General features: G+C 29.3%; 1 protein-coding gene across 3 annotated transcripts in view; it reads right to left on the reverse strand.

Annotated features, from left to right (window-relative positions):
• Positions 1–23425, reverse strand: part of Pngl (N-glycanase Pngl) — a 62658-nt gene that overhangs the window by 16281 nt on the left and 22952 nt on the right. Inside the window, exons 1-6 of one of the 3 annotated variants that reach the window (XM_075359615.1) lie at positions 17434–17577; positions 14315–14546; positions 10390–10668; positions 6318–6659; positions 4327–4509; positions 698–939 (exon numbers count right to left, since the gene is read on the reverse strand). In XM_075359615.1, the coding sequence (XP_075215730.1) occupies positions 698–939; positions 4327–4509; positions 6318–6659; positions 10390–10668; positions 14315–14527 (1259 nt within the window). In that variant the 5' untranslated portion in view covers positions 14528–14546; positions 17434–17577. Of the gene's footprint in view, positions 1–697; positions 940–4326; positions 4510–6317; positions 6660–10389; positions 10669–14314; positions 14547–17299; positions 17578–23425 lie in introns of those variants that run through there. The other 2 variants (XM_075359614.1, XM_075359613.1) reach the window with 2 other exon arrangements.

Here is a 23425-nt window from a genome sequence, read left to right on the forward strand (position 1 = left end):
GTCCATACGGATAGGAATGCAAATTACCAAATTCATCCATAAATAAAATTAAAAATTTATAACCACCACTAAATAACCTATGAAACCCCCCAATATAGTAAGATACAACAGCAAGGGACATTGTCAAAGCTCTGCTATCTGTAGGGAAAAATATTGAAACTCCCGCCATTCTTGCGTTCTGTTCCCATGTAATTCTTAGAATTACAAACACTTAATAACCATTAATTAGGGATTTATATCAGATGTTTGGTCACAATCAGCAGGTGTAAGAACTGCACTGCCAATACTAACACATTCACTAAGTAGTTTCAGTAATCTTTCAAAGTCAATTGTAAATATTTGTAATAAACAAAAAATTAGTAAGCTACTTCTACATTAATGAAATTTAGACGTGATTTATTTGGAAATTACAACTTCTATCTAAGGATTACACAAGGTCCTTAAGAAAAGTTCTAATGCCTGTGATTATCAGCCATTACAACTTCTACTTCTAAAGATCCTAAAATCTGCCAAAAAATAAGTATTCATATTCAGACATTATAGGCCACTTAACAGCAAAGTCAGCTAAAACACGTTTATTACCCAGTTAATAATTCTAACTGGAGTTCCAGATAAGGGAGAAATTTCATAGCAAACCTAGTATGGAGAACTTTCCCTCCTTTCCCAAAATAAAAGTGACTAAAGAAAAAAAATTTACCGTTTTTCTGTTAATCTCATCATATGTTCAATTAAAGCAACTTCTGGGACTAAATTCCTTCTTGATAAAACTTCTTTATGATTAGCAGAATATCTCCAAGTAACATCATAAACACCATCGCATGAAAATGCAAGAATATAATCTAACTTCTTTTTCCAGCCACTTTCATATAATAATGGCTTATCCACTACACATTCACATGGATCACAATGTAGCCATCTATTTTGAAACTGAGAATAAACCTGAAAAACATATATAAATAAAGGCTGATTAATTAATATATATGTGTTACACACATACACAAATATATGTTCACAGTCATACCATCATAGCCAGTATAAATTGGTCTTGACCATAGCATGAATGTTGTAACTGCAATGTTAACTTGATTCAGTAGTTTTTGGATTCTTAATATTTGTATTAACCACCAGTGGTTGTTTCTATATAATGTTACATATTCTACATTCCTTTTAATACAACTATTATCATATTTTATTTTTAAAAATATCTTTCTCATATCTTGGAAAAGACAAAAGAATTAAAAATTTAAATTTCATGGTAATTCTTATCTTCCTTGACATGCTTTTACTACTTATTTACTTTCACTTAGAATTCATTTCAACATGTTTCAGATATAACGTTACACATTTTGTACTACATAATTTAATTCTTTTTTAAATGTGACAATATTATATATGAAAACAAATAGAAAAATCATTCAATCAGTAACTAGAAAAATTAGGCTAATATTGCCCATGTACAATTTAAATTCAATTTTTTTTTAATAAAATAAAAGATACTGTATAATTTTAGTGTTAGTGACTAGTATAATTTTTTAATTAGATATAAACCAAATCAAATGTCAGTCTTTTGCTATATTAAAATGTTAAAGAAACATCACCAAAAACGTAAGGAATGTTATTATTTAATATAGTGTAACCTTATTGCAATTTAGACTGTTACCTTTAGTTTAACGTGCTTAATATCAGAAATAATGAAAATTGAATTTTCTATAACTTTTTTAAAGACCTGTTATGACCCTAAAAAAGTACTTGCCAATTTTGGTGATAATACTGCCACTAATAAAGTTAAAAGACCAAGATTAATTAATTGTACTTTCTTCTTTTTTTTTACTTCCTTGTACAAAGTAAATGAAGTATGTTAATCGTGAAAAATTTCGGTTTTCAAATTTCAATCGAAATATCCATTTTGACCATCCCTGAATTCACTTTGACTAGTTTCAGCATGACATCTGTACGTATGTATCTCGCCTAACTCAAAAATGATTAGCTGTAGAATGTTGAAATTTTGTATTTAGGACTGTTGTAACATCTAGTTATGCACTTCCCCTTTTGACTACAATTGACTGGACTAAAAATGTGTACACAGTCAATCTCTGAATAAAGTGGGGTTTCAATTTTTAAACGTTTGGATTTTGGACATTTTCTTAACTGAAGTAATAAGCCCTCGTTGAGAGCTTTTCAACGATACATCATAAGTGGTAGTTACTTTCATTGGTTCCAGAGTTATAGACAAATAAAATTTCAATTAATGAAATATTTGAATCTTACAAGGGGAAGGAACATCAGTTCAAATTCGACCTCATATACATATATATTTTTTTAACTTTTTTTTAAAGTAAATATATTAATTAATTAATATATTAATTATTCATTTCTGACTGTAAAAAAAGTTTAACAATAAATAATAATTCAATAATAACAATACAAAAAAAAAAACATGAAAATAAAATGAAAAGTTATTTGTGAAATAAAATTTTATGTACTTTTCGTTTTTATTCAAAAATGTTTACAATAGAGGTTAACAATTATTAATAAATCAATATATTTAAATAAAAAAACAAAAGGTTAAAAAAAATATATGTATATGAAGTCAGATTCAAACAGATGTGTGCATGGTTACAGATCCAACACGTTCTTTCATACCACATTTCTACTTTAGCGACGTGAAACAAAATGAATATACAAACTAATGTAAAATGCTAAAAAAATTTTTAGGCCGATTTTTCTGTGAAACTGTCCACTTTATTAAAGAATTGTAGGATTTATCTCACCTTCAAACAAAATGAAGTGTAACAAAAAAATGTGTATATGTAATTTAATAGGCATGCAAGGAAGTCAAGTGGTGTCCAAATTAAATTTTTAGGGAGATTTCATAAGAAAGCTACCTACTGTAATGGATACCATGATTCAACTTTCAGGAAATTTTGACATATCTTCAGGTTTCACATCCCCCAGACCCCAAAACCACCATCAGTTCAAAAGTTTTATATATATATATATTTCACTTTCCTGTGGACACGATAACTGCCATAATTTTGCACCATTCACTTTCAAACTGATATATAAAATATAATGACCCAAAATCTCGGCTGAGTTCATTAATGGGTAAAATCAAACCTTAGAGGTGGTAATGAGAGGGGGCCTTTTTTTGAAAAAATAAAATTTGCTATATAACTTTCTTATTAAGCAAAATATTGGTTTCGTTTAAAGTTCCTACTATTCTTTGGATAAGGGTCTACACTAAGTAAGGTTTTTTTATATCGCCAACCATTGGCCCAGGAGTTGGAAAAAATGGGGTTTTGAAGACAAAAAACATACCTCCCTTAATAGGTACAGTATCGAATGGTTTTAAAGTGGTTATTTTAGTCCTCTAAACATTACCTAAAATTTTTGATATGACCAACCCTTATGGCAAGGGATGACCAAACTTTTGCTGAAAGATGTAAGAAGATGGGCTTGTCATATGCTAAACATGTGAAACTTTTTTTCACACGCAACCTTGGTCATATTGAGTAAATTTTAAGTTTTTCTTAACTTTATGGTGAAATATTTTTTATCCCCTACTTAGTACCAATGAAATCTACCTCCACCTTCTGGCATGCCAAAAGGGATTTTTTTATTCAGCCAAGGTTTAATAAGGAAAACATCTATATTTAATAAAATTTTTATTATGTTGAAATAATGCAAAAATGCTTCAATCAGATGGTACAGCATATTTGCGACATATGTTGTCATGTGCACATTACAGCATTTCTAACATTACAGAATTACATTCATTTTTTCATTTTAGACAAAACTTTTTAATCTGATCACAATTTAAGCACACCTTCAAATTAACCTCCTGAAAATAACATGTTTCATGTTAAACTGAAAATACTCTTTTGAAACAGCAAAAAATATAATGAAAAAATTATTTCCAGCACAACCTTCATGCTCAGTAGGAAATCAAAGATGAAGGACAAATTGCCTAAATCCAACATTTGGCCAGTTTTATAACCAGACTTAAAGGCAGATTGTTTATTTTTACATTTTCAAACTATTAAAAATCCCATGAAAAAGTTGTTTTAAGATTACTTCTTAATTGAAACCACGTAAGTTTCACAATCACATTTTATAGATTTGAAGGAAAAGTTTTAATTATTAGACATTAACTGTGGAAAAAAGCAGAAAAAGTTGTGAAAAATAATTACAAAATTTAACAAGCTGATAAGGAAGAAACCAAAATGAAATGTTTAATCCTGCAGGAGAATAAAAATCCGAAATGTTTTACAGAACAAACGCCAACCATAAAAGGTTTTAAAAATTGTATTGAAAAATCCAACTTACTTCAGTCCAAACATGGTCAGTGTTATCACATATAAAACGAGCATCCCACTTAAATGCTCTGCAAAACAGTGTAAAACATTGACCCCACTCTCCACAACGACCTCTTCGTGTTTCTAATAAAAATTTAACATCATTATACCTTGGAAACAATTCTTTCTTATTACAACTTTTACAATAGTAAACCTGCAGAGAAAAATTAAAAAAAAGAAGTAAATATCTGTTTAAGGCACATATTTAACTAGTACATAATAACTACAATATTAACATAATCTTTTTTAAGCAAATTGAACTGCATTTAAGAAATTATAAAAGTTCCTTACTCATAAGTTACAGTATTTCAACCTATTTGTTCTACTTTCATAGTTACTAGTTTATATTTTAATGGCTGCTTAACTTTTTTTAGTGCAACACTCAGGTAAAAACTGTTACCACTATGCTGAACCATGATAAAGAACTGGCTCCCCCTACTCCCCTACTGGTTAATGGAAGATACCAAGAGCATCAGCAAATGGAGCTTGGGTCATAGGACTTCTGTTAAACAGAATTCCTATGGTATCTGTACAAGGAATAAGAAAAGGAAAATGGTAGTGCGAGAACAAGCTTGACAAATCCAAAAACAGATGTCTTTCAGTCCTTCTGAGGGAGGAGGATTTCTGATTGAGGTTGATAGGATAGTTTACAGACAAGTACTCATCTAATTTTCCATCACTACTCATTGCCATCAGTCGATGGTCTTGCTGTTACTACACTATGGTTCCAGCTGAAGCAATAGGTAATTTTTTTTTTCATTAATACTCAGTTACTACAGATGGTTATTTTTAGGCTATATTCTATAGTATATATATATATATATATATATACCTCTTACATAATGAATTGTTTTCTTAAGCTGTTTTGCTGGAAACTGTATCTTTTAATGTCAATTTAATTGTTATTCCATTTATAGTTTTTTTTGTATTTGTAAAAACTGATTATAAATAAAACCTTGATTAAAAAAAAAATGAATAGACATTATAGAATTCCAAATGGGAAGGTGCAAAGAAACATTAAAATTCATCATACAAATACAAAAAAAATTAACATAAACAAACAAAATCTAAAATATTTTATTGCCCCAAACATAAATTTTACTAAGATTAATAAATAATACCCCTCTACTCTAAATGACAAAAGAAAATTCATAAATAAGGGCCTTAACCATAATTTTTCTTGAACAATAAAAATTCTTAACTCGAAAACAGCTTGTAAGTATAAAATTGTATTGAAGAGCAAAGTAATTTACATCCCAACCAGACAATTCGTAACAATTTGTGAATCAATTTTACAAAAAAACTAATACACTGAACACTATATAGAAAAATCATGTACCTTATGTTCCCATCTCACATTGAATAAGAATATGGAAAAAATTATTTTTAAGTCACAAACAAAATACTGTCAATAATCTAAAAAAGAAAAATGTTTATTTCAACTTACCATAATCTTCCAAATTCTACCAAACTCAAGTGCTATATAAAATATCAAAATGCTCCTGTTAAGGGTTTATGGATTTTTTTATAAACAATTAAATACTGGTGCTTTTTGTAGAAATATTTAATATCTAAAATGATACTGTAACTGATTGTTACAATTTTAAATGTCTTTCGGTTATTACTTATAGATTTAACTACTTTAAAATATTATTAATACTTATTTCTTGGAAATTATTTATTTGGTTCACCGAACCAAATAAAGGCAAAAGCGTAAGGAAAATTATATTAAATAAACAGAACAATTCTTATAAACAAAGTAAAACACATAAGATACCTCATGACTCAACATTAAAAATTTTTATATCATAATATACACAGAACCACTTTAACATTAAAAAAAACCTTTCTTGGAAAAAATTCAACATAAAATGAGAAAAAATTTCAAAAATTTAAACATACCAAATATTATCAGACATCACATTTACTTTATCTCCAATAACAAGTAAAAGATTTACCTACCTCTACTCGACTAGTATATCTTAAATCTTTTTCTTCCGTACTATGGCTATGAAATTGAGTAGCTGAATTACACACAGAGCATGTAGGTGCATCTACCCATTTAAAAAATTCCATTTTAAACCACTTCATAAGTTCTTTTAAAAATAGAATCTCATTAATGCTAGCTTCACATAAATCTGATGAACCATCTTTAATTGCAGATTTTTGAATTTCACGCATTTGCTTTGATACACTAGATTCTATTCTAGATATTGGCACAAAAGATAATGCTTTCAATTGAAGTTCTTTATCTTCATACTGACAAATATTTTGTGATCTATTTTCGATTTCCCTGAAGAATTTCTAAAAATTAAAAAGAAACACAACATCCATGCAAATTTTTTAAAATTTCATAAAAAAAATAAATTCCAATATTATATACCAATCAGGATCAAGAATTCTGGATATGGTGTACTACCACCTTGATAAATGAGGTAAAATAGGAAAATTATTGAAAAAAGTAATATCATGTATTCAACCACTCTCCCCAAAGTTACAAAACTGAAAATTATAGGCAAATATTAATGAACACCATATATGACATAATATCAAATAATGATGTTATAATATAATATTAACAACTTATATTGTTATTGTAATACTAAACAATATAATATTGTTATATTTTATCTTATTCTTATAATATAATTAATAATTAATAATGAAATTATAAGTAATTACTTATTATTAATTAGTTTATAATAATATAATTAATAGAATATAACAATAAAGCCATATGGGATTTATCAGTTTCTTGTTACGCATTAACATTTGTACCACATAACATAATGAGGTATATACAAACTTTCTCTTTTTCAATGTTTAATTAAAAAATGTTTGCTTATAAATGGCACAAAATAGCTGTAAGGAAATTAACATAGTTCTACTAAATATGTAATGAATGACATTTACAGAATTTGTATTATCCACAAAATATTTAAAATAAAAATTAAAAAAAAACATTTTAAGCAATGCTTTAAAACTAGAACTGTTTCAGAATTAGGAAACTGTTTCCTATTCATTGGGTGAAGAAAAACTCCAAAATTGCAATTGAAACACTTATCAAGTAAAGCCTATTTGAACTCCATCTAATATATATATATATGTATATATATATTTCTAAATACTTAGTAAATTTAATGTAGTAAACATAAATAACTGTAGTCTCCAATAAAAATGAAAAAATAAATGATTACATTATTTAAATAAAGTTTTTCATTAAATAAAAAACAATAATGTTCACATTTGTTACAAATTATTGTAACTAAATTATTCACTGTTCTATATTCATTTTTTAATCCATTTTTTTGTTATACAGAGTGTCCCATATAAAACGCAACCCATCAATCACTCATCCATGAAATTTCAAAAGTCAAGCTTACTCCCCTACTCGTTACTGAAATGGACTCGTCCAACATCTGAACATCGCGGCGACGCAGTAGAACACTACCGATAGTAACAACAATGCAATCATAGCGTTCAGTGTATTGCTAGAGACAAGATGGTGTTTTCGCTAGATGAACGTGTTTTCATTGTTGAGTCGTACTTCAGTACGAAATCAGTGGTTGCAGTGCAAGATTTGTTTCGCCATAAGTACCTAGATAAACCAGCTCCTAACAAAACATCAGTATTGAGGTTAGTTGCAAAATTTAGAGAGACTGGTTCTGTTAATAACAATGAACACAAAAGATCTGCGTCAGTCTTGAATACAGATACAGTCACTGAAATCAAAGACCGATTACTCACCTCGTCAAATAAATCAATCAGACGTTTGAAAATAATTTCTCTAAATCAAGTGTTCATCGGGCGACCAAACAATTACAATTATGACCTTATCGCATTCAAACGGTTCATCGACTTCTTGAGCCCGACAAAGAAAAACGGCTACAATATTGTCAATGGTTCCGTCGATTTCTGCATGAGGGAATTAATGTTATGGATTCGTTATTTTTTACAGATGAAGCACAATTTCATTTGGATGGCTACGTAAACAGCCAAAACAGTAGAATTTGGAGTGCTGAAAATCCCCATGTTTATCAAGAAAAACAATTACACCCGCAGAAGTTGGGCGTGTGGTGCGCGATATCGCAGAAGGAAATAATCGGCCCTATTTTTTTCCAGTACACCATTAATGCAGAACGATATCAGGATATTTTATTTCCGTTCATTGCACTGTTGGAAGAAGAAGACAGACACTGCTGGCTACAACATGATGGTGCGACATCGCACTACGCAGGTTCAACTTCTGATTTTGTTGAGGAATTGTTTGGTAATCGTGTTATCGGTCGAGGCTTGTGGCCACCAAGATCTCCAGATTTGACTGCGACGGATTTTTTTCTATGGGGTTACCTCAAAGAAAAAGTCTACAGCAACAAACCACAAACACTTGAACAATTGAAAGTCAATATTGAACAAGCTGTATTAAATATCCAGCCACAAACTTTGATAAAAGTTGCAAGAAACGCTGTAAAAAGAATTGGAGCTTGTATTCAAGAAGATGGCGGCCACTTCCAACATTTACTCTAAATGTAAGGTAATGGATGGTAATAATAAAAATTACATTTACATTTACACATGCCTTTTTATTATTTCAATACCTACTAATATAAGGTTGGGTTGCGTTTTATATGGGACACCCTGTATTTATCTTTAATGGGAATATTTGAATGCATATTATTTATTTCATTAGAAATCATTTTATTAGAACTTTTATTAATTTTTTAACTAAACAGATTATCTATCAACTCAATAATTTACACTGCTATAATAAATTAAAATATGTCTTTATAGGTAGGTGATTGTTGCAACACACTGGGCAAATAATAAAATTATAAAATCAACTGCACATCAATCTGCCACTACTGTCAATCTTACATAAAATCTCATCTTATATATAATATATATAAGCCAAAAGTTTGTTTGTTCTCGCATCATGGGAGAACCAACCGTGCAATTGCTTTCCAATTTGCAGGATACATTTGTGTTATTCCAGAGAAGGTTTTAAGCCATAGATTGAGGCCCTAGCCCCTTGGGTGTTGTAGTTCTCAATTATAAATATTCATTACAGAAAAAAAATTAATCTTTTTCTTCACTGTTATATTTCTGTCATCATGGCAACAGAAATAAGTAGTGAAGTTTTCCTTGAAAAATGTCTGTGTACTTTAGTTACCATAGTTACTACTACTGTAACTTTTGTAATTTAGTTTCTTTTTTCAGGTTTCTGTAAAGCCTGAATACTTTAATTGTCATTTAAACAAAAAAAAGAGTTGGGTGGTCCTGATGGAGTCGGGTGAGTGAAGCAAGCCCCGACCAGCTAGTATATCAGATTACACATATATTATATATATATACACACACACACACAACGTTTTTTATTTTTGAATTTTTTGTTCTGTGTGTCTAACATATACAATAAAGGACATAACTCCAAGAAAGCATTCAAAAATTGTTTCTCATCCACAGCATACTAGTATGACACAACAACAAAGTGTGGTTTAAGACTAGGAACAATGAATGCTATTTTAAAACAATTTTAAAAAACTGGATCCTTTTTACCTCAAAGGAAAAGCAAATGTGGCCTTAAAATAAAAACTACTCTCACACAGGATCAGATATTAGTGAGAAAAAGGAAACTTTACAAAAAAAAAAGAATACACAAAATGAAATATGATTGCATGATTGAAATATCAATGAACAAATGTGAAATGAATTCATCATTCAAACAATGTTTCTTTAAACACGGCAAACAAAAATTGATATTTAAAATTACTTAGTATGACATAACTTGGTTTATTACAAGGACTAAACAAAAAATACAGAAAATAATTTGGATATACTTGAGCCTATTAGATAGTAACCAGTGTAGTTTAACTGGTTTTTAGTTAATTAAACGCAACTTTTCAGCTATTTATTTGTCCATGCTTAATACCCTTTTATTTCTAAGATACTTTTCTCAAAATTTTCCAGGGGCTGTGAAACGAATTACAAAAAAAAATCATGTAATTGATTACAAACATACAAGAATAAAATTTACCTCTTGAGAATAAACTCCTAAAGGCACAATGGGTTCCATGTGTCCACTACTTTCTTTTTTAACACTATTATTTTTTATGTTACTTTCTCTTTTAACACTCTGATTTTGTATATTATTTTCTCTTTTAACATTTTGATTTTGTGAACTCCCACTAGGAACTGCAACATCTCTTTCAACACTTTTCTTCAACACGTGGTCCCTTTTAACAATCAATTCTTGCTGAAACTGTTTTAATCTATCAATGCTTACAGTATTAGGAAGAATTAAAGAATCATCACCCTTTAAAAGAAATAAAAACAGAAAATTTTTATTTTTAAATTGCAAAAATTAAAAAAAAAATCTATATTATTACAAAAAAGTTTATATTAATTTGTTTCTGTATATTACCTATTCCTCTTGTTCTTAAGACTGTCAGCATGTAAAACATGAAGTGCAAATGGCAATAAAAGTGGATTTGAGAATTTTTTTGAAAAAAAAATATTCTGAATGGTAAAATACAATTTCTGTGAAATAAAATTTTCCTACACAGAACATAATAAATATTATTTGTAGATTGCCATTTCAAGCTGAAAATTTTACACTTTACCATTAGAGAATGGGTAGACATGCAACAGCAAGGATAAAAAAAGGAACTGTCCCCCAGTATTTGCCAAAATGAATTAAGGAAAACCATAGAAAAATCTTGGTAAGAGTAGCATAACAGAAAACACAGTTAAGAACAAGAAAAAAATAGATGTGATTAAAATATGAACAGAAGATAAAATGCAGGTAAGTACATTAAGATATTAAAAATAAAAAATAATTTGCAATTCAGAAAGTGTTAATGAAAATTATTTGGGCAAATATTTATATAAAAGTTAAGTGGCTTGCAAGCTTGCAATTCAGGGTTTGTTTAATATTAATTAGCATTATTTAAATGTTCATCCGCATAGTAATATTGTTTCTGTAAAAGAAAATATTTTAAATAAGTTGGTGGAAAGATTTTTTTAAATAGTTTGATAATTTATTAAAAATAGCAGCAGAAGCATAAGGCACTTTCTTGTAAGCTAACGCATTGTATTGAGTAACATGAGAACAGTTCTACTGTCTGGTTTGGAAGAGGTATAGGTTGTTATTTTTTAAGAATAAGTGACAATCAGTTTTAGCAAATATTGCACATTCATAAATATAAACACAAGGATAAATGAACAATTTAAATCTTCTAGAGAATGAACTGAGTAAGTATTGACTTAAGCATGATGTTCTAAATATTTATCACACTAGGGATAACAGATGGAATTAAATCAGTTGGCAAAAGGTCTACAGATGTGCAATCAGCAATTATTGTTTATTCTTTACCAAGCTTCTTAATTCAAGTAATGCAACTATACAGTTAAATATACAATATAAAGTTAACAATTCTTGATATAACTTTACATTAACATATTATTTACACATACCTGTGAGTTACAATAAAGTTGGCTATAATAATCCTTTTAATATTTAGTATAAAATATTAATATCTAACGGCAAAGAAAATTTTATTGAGAGTGACTTACCAGAAGATTACTTCAATGAAGAAGGAAATTGAAGCATTCACTCATATTACTACATGACCTTTTTTTGTTACAAAATCAAGTTTTCCATTTTCTTAGTAAATATACTGTTTTAAAATTTTATAATTATTGTTACCGAGATTGAATTTATAATGGACTGTTATTTACATTAAGTCAATTATTTGATTATTTTCAACATATAAATTTTATTTTAATTATGCTTTATCTATTACCTAAATAGTTATATGTTTCTTAGCTATCTTTAACCTTTAAAGATAGGTAAAATATATTATATAGTTACTTTTTATTAAGTTAATTCAATTAACTGAATTACAATTAATCTGTAATAAACTGAAAATATTTATTGTAGTAAATATGACCTTAAAACTCAAATAAATTTCCTTTTTATTGTGTTCAGGCTATAAAAAGAAATACTACTTCCTTTCCATAGAATGTAATAGAAGTTTCAAATCTTTTTATAAGAAATTTATTATTCAATTACTTAAAAAAACATAAATAGTAAAAACAAAATCTAAAGGAAATGTAGTTCTAGGAATATAAAAAATTACCATTAAATATTAAACAATCAACTACAAAAATGCTCTAAGTACAATAAGGACTATTAATTAAGTGTACTGAGAAATTCTCTTAATCTAATAATGGACTTTCTTAAAACAAATTTTATGTTTTGTACGATGAGGTTTTTACAAGACCCAGACAAGGTAAGCAAGAAGAAAACAGTAGAATTATAACACATGTCAAACAAAAATACACACTGTCAACTGAACTGTATAATACTTCAAATAAATATTTTAGAAAAATCTTTATGACACTATTATGCTAAAAGATCAACACTTAACAGTTTTTCATCACTACCATTATGCAAATAAAAAAAAAAGTTGCATAATTTTTGTCATATTTATTTAGTAAGAGGATAGTTCTCAATTCATTTTAATATTTAATATAGATTAATAATCGCTTCCACAAATAAAACAAAAGAATATCATATTTGGCACAAAATTTGAAATAAAAATAATAAAATGTTGCTCACAACACTTGTGTCCACAACCAATATAGAATATAATTAGATTCAAATTGGAGTGTACACCTTATAATCCCACCGGGCTTGTCTAGTGGTGAACTCATCATCACAAATCTTAGCTAATTTCAAAATTTAGAGTTCTAAGGTTTAAATTCTAGTAAAGGCAGTTACGTTTATATGGGTTTGAATACTAGATTGTGGATACCAATGTTCTTTAGTGGTTGAGTTTCAATTAACCACACATCTCAGGATGGGTCAACCTGAGACTACAAGACTAGACTTCAGATTCATATATATATCATCCTCTGAAGTAATAATACCTTACGGTGGTTCCAAAGACTAGACAGAAAAAAGAAGTGCAGATCATATATATGTTATATAAATATCATATATATAATATTATATTACAATATAAGTAATATATCTTTTAGTTCCCAGAGAAAGTAAAATTAAAGACATATTACTGATATATTTTATCATTTTTCTTTTTACAATAAAAAAAAATAAAATAACATTTTTCTTTCCAGTGAAACAAATGATAGCTTACCCACCAATTATTAAAAGATAAATACTTGGGTACTACAAAAGAGTACAAGGTACATTTCACACAGTTCATATAGTGCAATCCATTTCACATAATTTTAAAAGTAGGAAATTCTACCTCCTCTTACTATTTATTTAAATGTGACATATAATAAATCATCAATATGTTAACTTCTTCAATTGTCAGTATAAAAAAAAATATATGCTATTGGTCCATTAACAAACAACCAACATTTTTGTATTGTAAGTATGTTGGTTGTTTCTAATATTTGGTTTAAACCATTCACTAATTTATCATTATTTGATATGTTGATGTAAAATTGTTTAAGTTTCTAAGTTGTTTCTAAGTTTTTAAGAAATGCTCTTACATTTCTTTTCTTCCGATAAAAATGAACAATTCTTAAAAATATTCTACCTAAAAATCTTGATGAGATAGATGACATATCGTAAATATAAATGATAAATCAGAAAAAAATTACTGACCCAAAAAACTACAAAGAATAAATTAATAAACAAAAGGCTTTTTCAGTTTAAAAATGTATGTTTTAGAAATCAGCATGGGATTAAAAAACAAAACAAATGTAATTAATTCAACTATTAATTTTTTGCTGACTTCAAAACAGTCATAGAAATAAAAATAATTATTTTTAAATGTAATGATTATATATTTTTTGCTTTAACAAATATTTACTCCAGAAAAAACGTACAATGACATTAATAAAGGATAAGAGAAACCCTACTAACAATACAGTTCTAGAACATTATTTAGCACAAATTTTAAACCTGCTATGTATTTATTACTAACCTCTTCAAACCCCATATCAAAAAGACATTCCATACCACCAATGGAAGGTAAGATAAATGTACTTATAGTTTGATTTTCAAGCCTGATTTTTCTATATTTTGGTTCTTTAGGATATTTAACAACATTTTCAACCAATTTCATTAAAATTGAAGTAACTTTAAGAAAAATCTCTTTTGGATTTTCTTCCAGAGAATCAATGCTTTTGTATAGCATGATGATAATTAAAATTTCACTGAAAAATTAAAAAAAAAAAATACAATTAATTTTATCACCAATAAGTTAAAAATGTAAAAATATTTCTAAAAGTATTATTATTTATCTGTTACTTACACAATGAGCCCATGGACTTAACTTTTCTTTTGTTTCTGGAAAAAATTACACTAGCTTTACTTATGTTAGCCACTACTAATGTGGATTTAATTTAATCAAGCTTCCGGATTAGTAAATAAGTATACATTACCATCCCATGTTGCAGAGAACCAAGAGCCCTATTAGGTAGTTCCTCTGTTGTTCAACAATAATTTCCAACATGTAACATATACCAGGAAGAAAGGATCAGGATAACATTGGAAAAACAGAGATCAGCTAACAGAGGTACTACTATGTCGACTTAGCATCCAGTCACAATAAAAGTTACAGTGGAAACTTTTATTGTAACTTAATTTTTTAAAACATGATGACCACTGTTGTACATTTTTACATAACAACTTACATATGATGTATGAGTTACAGTTTTTTATTTTAAGAATAATATAAAAGTTTTTTGAGTTCCTGAAGATGGATGTGGTTTCTGAAAGTACTCGAACATTTATAAAAAGTTGTTAGTAAGTGGTTTTTATAAATTATTATTATTACTGTATAATCATACCTATGGGCCACGTTTGATAAAATTATTATAAGCTATAATAATTTAGTTATATTTTTTAGTTATAAATATTAATATTTTATTATAGATTATTGCATTTAATTATCTTCTTAGGAAGAGTTATCATTAGTGAAGAAGTGTGTCTCTAATAAATATTTCCTTTATATGTGCTACCGTGTTGGGTGGGTATCTTGGAGATGCGAGATAAATGAATGGTTTCTGAAGGAAGGCTGCAGCCGTTCTAGCAGTTGATGAGAGTGATTATACAACTCACTCTACATTAATGTTCAATGTAGCTTGTACAGAAAGAATTTAAAGCTTTGAGTATAAAGTTTCAAAAAGAAATGGTAAACTACAGCAAACATTTCTTTGAAAATTTTTTTATGTGCCCTTTCCTTTTAGAAGAAAAATCTATGGTTCTTCTTAGATTAAGTAGTCCTGCAGTCAGATATCAAGGTGGAGATCACTCAGTAGGAGATCACTTAGTAGTAAAAAGTATAAAAATAAATATTTTTAGGAAATTCTTTGGATAAAAATTGCATTCTTAGGACTCTAGTGGAAAGATAAGGAATTTTTTTTGGTCAGGGAGTTGTTGGATTATTAACACAGAGTCAGATAATGTACACAAGCATAATGGAGACACAGCATTAGTAATGGATATGCAGATAATAGAAGTACAGTACTATAACTCATTCATCGTATGTAAAGTATTATCATTAGTCGTTATGTAAAATATAAAAATGTATAACAGTGGTCATCATGTTTTAAAAAATTAAGTCACAATAGTTGTTGGTAAGTGGTTTTTAAAAATTATTACTATTAGAGTTATCAAAGAGTAGATTCTGAAATGCGCAATTAACTACTACTAACATACTGAAAAATCAATAGCATGGTACAACTTTCTTCAAATCTACAAATAATTTAACATCTTGTAAATCTTTTTAAACAGAATCTCTTATATAAATACGGAAAGAAAATTAAAAACACTTAAAAATTAAATACACATCCTTTACTAGGTTCTTATCCATGACACGTCACCAATGATATTAATTTGAAATTTAAACTTTTGTAACTATACAAGGAACCAAATTAAACAATAAAATGTGTTTACAAAACTTACTTCAAATTTTCATCCCTCTTTGCAGTCATTATGTCTATATGGTTGTTAATAAATGAAGTAAATGCTAATTCTACATTTTTTATGTGTTCACTGTACCACTGTTTAAAAATGCATCTTACTCAAGTGATATCTAACATTATGCAGTCAGACACTGATATATTTACGTTTAGTTTATATATAGTTTATATATTTTAGAGGTACAGTGATTGTTTGATTGTGTTCTGTCAATTACATAAAGAAATTCAACATAACAAATTAAATAATATAAATAAAATAAAGTTCACGATTTAAAAAAGTCCACTGGAGTGTTTTCCTTCAGAGGATAAATAAATGTATATTTTTGGCTTGAAGATGAGACTAACAAAAATATCAATTAATGTCACTTAACATTAAAAGAAGCTTCTTCTGTTTACATATATTTTCATGTAAGATATCCTAAAAATGTTATCATGCAAGTACCGCATCTCCTAAGTTAGGATACCTCAGTTCTAAATTTTAGGATAAAAATTGAAATTAAACACTATTGAGTGAAGGTCATTTATTACATTTCTAGTAATTAGCTGGATGATCTCAGTAGACAAGCACGTGAGAAGGCCGACATAGGTGATAAAAAATATGTTATAAGCAAATAATGTGGGCATAGGTGATAAAAAAATGTTATAAGCAGATAATGCATTTATTACATTTAAGCAATTTTTTACTACTCTATACAGAGTTTTACTGTAGACAGCTCTGTACCCTGAAGGAAGTTTGTATGGAAAAAAATTGTGCATTTAAACAAAAATTGAAAATCAAGTAATTTAACTGAACACTTAACTTAAAAATAAAGATGAACAATCATCTTGAACTTTGAAACTGATGAACCAGCACTATTAATAAACTTTAAGATAAAACTAGTAAACTAATATAAAAATGAATTTTCCAACATTACATTAACAAAATAATCAGCAATTTTAAATATTTACATGAAGAGCTCCAACAATATAAAATGAAATATTACCTCTCATTAAAAAATTTATATACTGAAATACGTCATGGACAGTAATAAATGATTATAAATAACGGTGAATCAGCGTATAAATAGTTTGCAAATTATTACATCTAAAAGAAAATTATCATAATATTTAAACATACACTATTTATGAATATTTTCGCTACAAAGGCGTTAATTACACTTGAAAATGGTTCAGAAGATTGTAAAATCTATACGCATTTATCACCCTCAAAATGAAACGTCAGATACTCGAAAACTATGAAACATAACCAAACTTTAGTAGCCGGCCTGATAGACAGAACGGTATGAAGACTGCAAATATGCCCAGTTACCAGCACACCCTAGCGACTAAAAATCAATAAAAAATTAAAAAATAACATTTTGATATGTTTTTAAATTAATTTCTACCGCTCTCTCTATAATATTTTGCTAACAAAGTAGCTTTTTAGGTAATTTTTTTATTTTACATTTAAATACTTAGATCTAGAGGCACGAGAGTTCCAGCGTTCAAGTCCTAGTAATGGCAATTACTTTTATACGAATTTGAATACTAGATCGTGGATACCGGTGTTTTTAGTAGTTGGGTTTCAGTTAACTACACGTCTCAGGAATGTGTCGAACTGAGACTGTACAAGACTACACTTCATTTACACTCATACATATTATTCTCTGAAGTAACACCTTAACGGTAATTCCCGGAAGCTAAATAGGAAAAAAAAGATTCAAATTGTCTAACTAGAGCTTCAATTATTGCTCCTTGATAGCGAAAACCTGTTTTCGGTAAATGCTTAACACAGCTAACCCATTTAACTAGTTTTCACCAATGGTGCTTCTCTAGCTATATTTAAATTCTATGAAGGAATCTAAATGAACGCCCGATAGTACTTGTGTCGGGTTGTGAAAGCAGAGCCTTTCTAATTGTCGGGAAAAACGATTCGCCCTTTTTTAAACGGCAGTCGTGACGTTCCTGCATTTGCGAAGCATTTTTTCTTGTTGTCGCACTTCCCTCTTTAGCTAAGGTCTTTAATGTATTTACAATATCAACAAAATTATTCTTAAAAACATGGATGGTCTTCTATTTCTGTGATCATACAGTTTCACAGGAATGCTTGCATCATAAAACAGACTCACGAAAAATGTGACTATCTCCTTGTTAGTCCCAATGGAGTTTAGAATTTCTTGGATAACGTTTAAGCCGTTCAAGACAAAGTAAAGTTTTTGAGAAGAGCAATAGAAGAATCAACTTTTGTTTCAAAATCGCTGGCATATCAACCTTTCCGAACATTTGGAACATTGGTCGAAGCCTAACCCTGCACACTTATGGCAAAATAAATTTAAAACCATAAGTTTAAGTTTGTAACAAAATCTTCACTGGCTTTCGCAATAACTCTTGGCATTAAGTGCTTCAAACTCTACAAAGCCTAAAACAATTTCTCAATTTCCAACATACTTTTTATTTTAGAACTGTCAATTTCATCATTGTATCTCTGTTCAACCTGTTATTTCTGTAAGAAAATTTATTTGTATTAATAGATAAAGTAAAAACAGAGATCATTATTGGTTACATCATTTTGCCTACAAGGAACAAATAATACTTAATTTTTCTGTCAGCTTATTTATTTATTTTCCAACAACAAAATATACAATTTTATATAATACAAACATTGAACATTTTAAAAAGAAATAGTTTGTTGAGTTCAGTTAAACTAAAAACATTATTCCCCAAATTTATTTACCTAATAACAGGCATGAAATCATGCTTTAGTTGCTTTCATGCAGTCACTGGTCAGTCTCTAAATGTTTTCAGGCATTATGATTGATTTCTGGTGGGTAACTAACTGATTCTGCTGTGTACAGTATTGTAGATTGCTGTTTTCCAAATGGCGAACTGAAGAGTAAATCATATGATAGCCTCAGCTCTCTTTTGAACATCATCTTGGTATGCACAGCTGCTTATTAAGCCATCAGATAGAGAGTTAGGTAGTTTCTTGTCCTGGTTGCACTGATTGATCAAGATTACCTTGAAAGGTAATCTTTTAAAGTGTATTACCTTTTGTAGGTACTTCTCTAGTTTAATATAGCATTCTATTGTGTCATCTGATTATGGATCAAGTGATAGTTATTGTTTTTGTACACCAAAATGTATGAAAACTTCTGCAAAACCTGAGATACAAAATTCCAACCTTGGTCACTATGTTTACTCTTGGTATCATGAAACAGCAGAAGATTTCATTCACCTGTAGCACAGTGTCTGCTACTGATGATGTTAAATGGTTTGGACTTCTGGTCATTTTGTGGCTGGAAGTCTACACTTTACTGCTAGTAATCCATGGTTACTAGCAAATACTTATTTCCTCTGTTGGTGACAGGGAAAGGTCCAGCTGTATCTATTGTGACACACTTGAATGATGCTCCCCACAATGTAATGATACATGACTGCTCTACAGTCAGATTCCTCGACAAGCCTCACATATTGCACAGCTTGCACCAATTCTCAATGTTGTCTCATATATGGATGACGCCTAAGTGACCTCCCAACATTCCATCATGAATTTCTTCCAAAACCTCCCTCACTTTACTGTTTAGGAGAACAAGCTGCAGTACGCATTGTCTTCCATCCACCGACTACCATTCCCAATAGAGAGAGGACGCCATCTTTTGCTACCACAGAATTCAATTGTGCTTAATAACTTTTGTGCACCAGTCTTCCATTACTGATCTCTCATTTTGTTTTTTTCCCAGCCTCTTTCTCAGTTAATAGTGGGCCAATATCTTCATCTACTAATTGTGTTTCTCTCATTTCTTTTTTTGCCAGGCTGTTGCTACTATTGTTGTGATTCAACATAGATCTGAAACTTCAGGCTGATTGTTCTACCCTGGCAAATTAGTGAAATAAATATGTAGCTATCATTGATTTATTGTTTTTGAACTAGGAAATGGATTGCATGATGTCGTGTAGGTGTAATGCTGTCTGTACAGCAGAAGAGCTTCTTACACAAAAAATGGACTGGCCTACGTTTAATAATATTTCCTCATTTAGACTCCGAGTCTTGGAAGTGTAGAAGATGTTTAGTTGGCGGATCTGGCAGAAAAACTTCTTTGGGTTTTGTCGATTGCTGCTGAAAATTCTATTCCCTGTATTGTAGGTCAGGAGAGAGAGTTGCTGCTGCTTAGTGGACTTGGGAATTGACTGCGATGAGGCAAACTGTGAACTAGCTCAGCTGAGTAACTCAACATAAAGGTGACCTGTTCATCGAGCAAGACTCTTGCAGATTATCATAGGCTGATTGAGTATTTTCATAATTAGATTTTTAAGAGTTAAGTCTAAGTTAGGACTTCTTCCTGGTACACTTTTGTCAAATAGCAAGGAAATAAACACCACTCTTTCGACCCATGAAGGAGTAGTCTTTGACAAGGATCATGTTCTGAATCTTGATGGATGATCTCTTGCCACATGACATTGAGGCAAATTAAACCTTGACTAGGACTATAAAGGGAAGTAGCTAATTTCTGTTCTGATGTATTGTCTTCAGAAATAACTAAAGTGGAAGTCCATTAGGTAATCTGTAGCTTTTGAAATTTTATATCATTGATGTTTATTTGCTGAAATTAATAATAACTTCTTTCCTGAAAAACATCATCCATTTTTGCAAAAATGTCCAAAATCTAACCTCTCTTCTGGTCTGAAAGTCAATTGGAAAACTTAGAGAATGGAGGTAGTTTATTTTGAATGAAAGAAGGGTATGAGGTAATGAGATGGCACAGAATTTATAAAAACATAAAAGTGCATCAGATAATTTTCCTAATAAAGTGAAAGTTCTAAAAGTAAAAGACGACTAAAAATTCTTAATTATTTCTGATTCATTTTAAATTTATAAATATAAATTGATCAAATGAATAAGGACTTACAAATGGCAGCATGAAAGGATGTGAAATATCACATCCTTTCATCCTTTCTTTATATTTTAATTATTCTGTATATGTATATTTCATAATGTGATGTAAGTGTGAAATTTTATGATTCTAATAATTAAAAAAAAAAAAAAAATACAAATTCGGTTATTTATTCAGTTAAATATATTCATATTCAATTAATTTAATATTGATTTATTTACAGATTTTCGAGTTTTTGTCATTTTAAGTAGTACGACTTATGGCTATAATGAACTATCTTGTTCTGCATGATGTGCTTAAGAATCTATGCTAGAAACTGCCTGGTGTGATCACAAAGGGTGCCAATATTTCCAGTGATGGACTGAAGCAGGCTGTCCTAGAATGTTTCAGACATACTGATAAATTTTACTATGCTGAAGCCTTCTTTCTTTTTACTGATAAATTGTAAATACCAAAATACAGCCCAATTTACTAAAAAAATGTTATAATGACTGGTAGAAGCTAATATTTCATTAACAAGACAGCTTTAGAAAAGTGTAAAGTTCATAAAGTTCACTTTCTGCAAGTATTATTACCTTTACTGTTTACAATAGAAGTAACCTACACTTTTTGAATGGAATACTGTCATGTTCACAACTGATTTTCAATTACTTACCAGACAAATTTTTATATTCAACCACTGAAAAAATAAAGAAAGTTAACTACAATAATAAATGAGTGTCAAATATAAACCATTGCTGTCTTGTTTATAGACATGTTTTTTTTAAACCAATTGTCCAACTTATCACAAAATCGTGTTTCTCATTATCCAGCTAGTAGCAGACATATCTCTGATCACAACAGCATGTCTTGTAATTTAAGGCAGGTAGCATGGTGGCAACATTAGGAATGTAAGGAGTTAGCTTAGCTATATAGATAATTTCCTTTGTCTTGAAATGCGTCTTAATTTTCACTTTTAATAAATGCAGTATTCACAGTACTGAAACTGCAGATATACATCTGAGTTCCTTCAGCAGCAAGCATAACACTAAGAAGAAAGAATAATCAAACTCAGCGATACTCAAAAGAAGTGGTTTAAGCTACTATTTTTATTCCTTTTAATGAAATTTTAAATGAAAATAATGTACATGTCCCTCATACATCTCTGTATTTTTCTGCAGTGCTATTCTACCATTATAATAGTTTCAGTGTTAAATGGGAAGTAATGAAAACGGAAGATATAAACCTTGTTAATCATTGTTTTTGATAATAGTATTATTCAGCATTTTAGGTTAAGGTAAAATTGAAGCATTATTAGTTCTATAAAATTTTTTTACCTTAATGTTATAAACAACCTTTCTTCAATAGACAGAATTGAATTTGTATCTTTTCTCATTATGTGACGTTCAATTACGAAAAACAACTTAGTAAATGTTTGAAGAGATATTCTACAAAATGATGAGCATTTAGTTTATCTCAATGACACTTAAGTCTGCCTAAATCAGTATTTAGTAATTCTTTTGACACTATGGAAATATATGGAGGAATCTATATATAAGAATTATTTTGTAGTACAGGACATTCATTGAACATCCTTCTTTTTTTGTTTTTTTTCTTTGCTTCTGACTGTCTTGTTAGGTCATCTATATTAATGTCAAAAAAAAGAAAGGAAAACTGAAATTAATTTCACTTTCTTTTCTTAATTTTGTACATCAAACTAGAAATAGTTTCTTTTGTTTTGTAATTTATGTTGTGAATTTCATATTTTAAATTTATACTTTTAGTGTGTGACCTTTTTTCTTTTTCCTGTTTAGCCTCCGGTAACTACTGTAAGTATCCGGTAACTTAGATAATTCTTCAGAGGATGAATGAGGATGATATGTATGAGTGTAGTCATACATTCTCAGTTCGACCATTGCTGAGATGTGTGGTTAATTGAAACCCAACCACCAAAGAACACTGGTATTCACGATCTAGTATTCAAATCCATGTAAAAATAACTGGCTTTACTTGGACTTGAACGCTGTAACTCTCGACTTCCAAATCAGCTGATTTGGAAAGACGCGTTAACCACTAGACCAACCCGGTGGGTTTCTATGCTAAAGCCTGTCAGGCGTTAGTTAAATGCTGGGATAAATGTATAACTGAAGCAAGAGGTTCTGTGGAAAATTAAATGCAGTTCCCAACTTCTTGAAATTTGTTCTATTTTTTACCTAAGTCCCAGATTGACTTGGTCATTAATAAATACAATTAGTATTA

The sequence above is a fragment of the Lycorma delicatula genome, chromosome 3, assembly GCF_047948215.1.
Source record: "Lycorma delicatula isolate Av1 chromosome 3, ASM4794821v1, whole genome shotgun sequence".
Classification (NCBI taxonomy): Eukaryota; Metazoa; Arthropoda; class Insecta; order Hemiptera; family Fulgoridae; genus Lycorma; species Lycorma delicatula.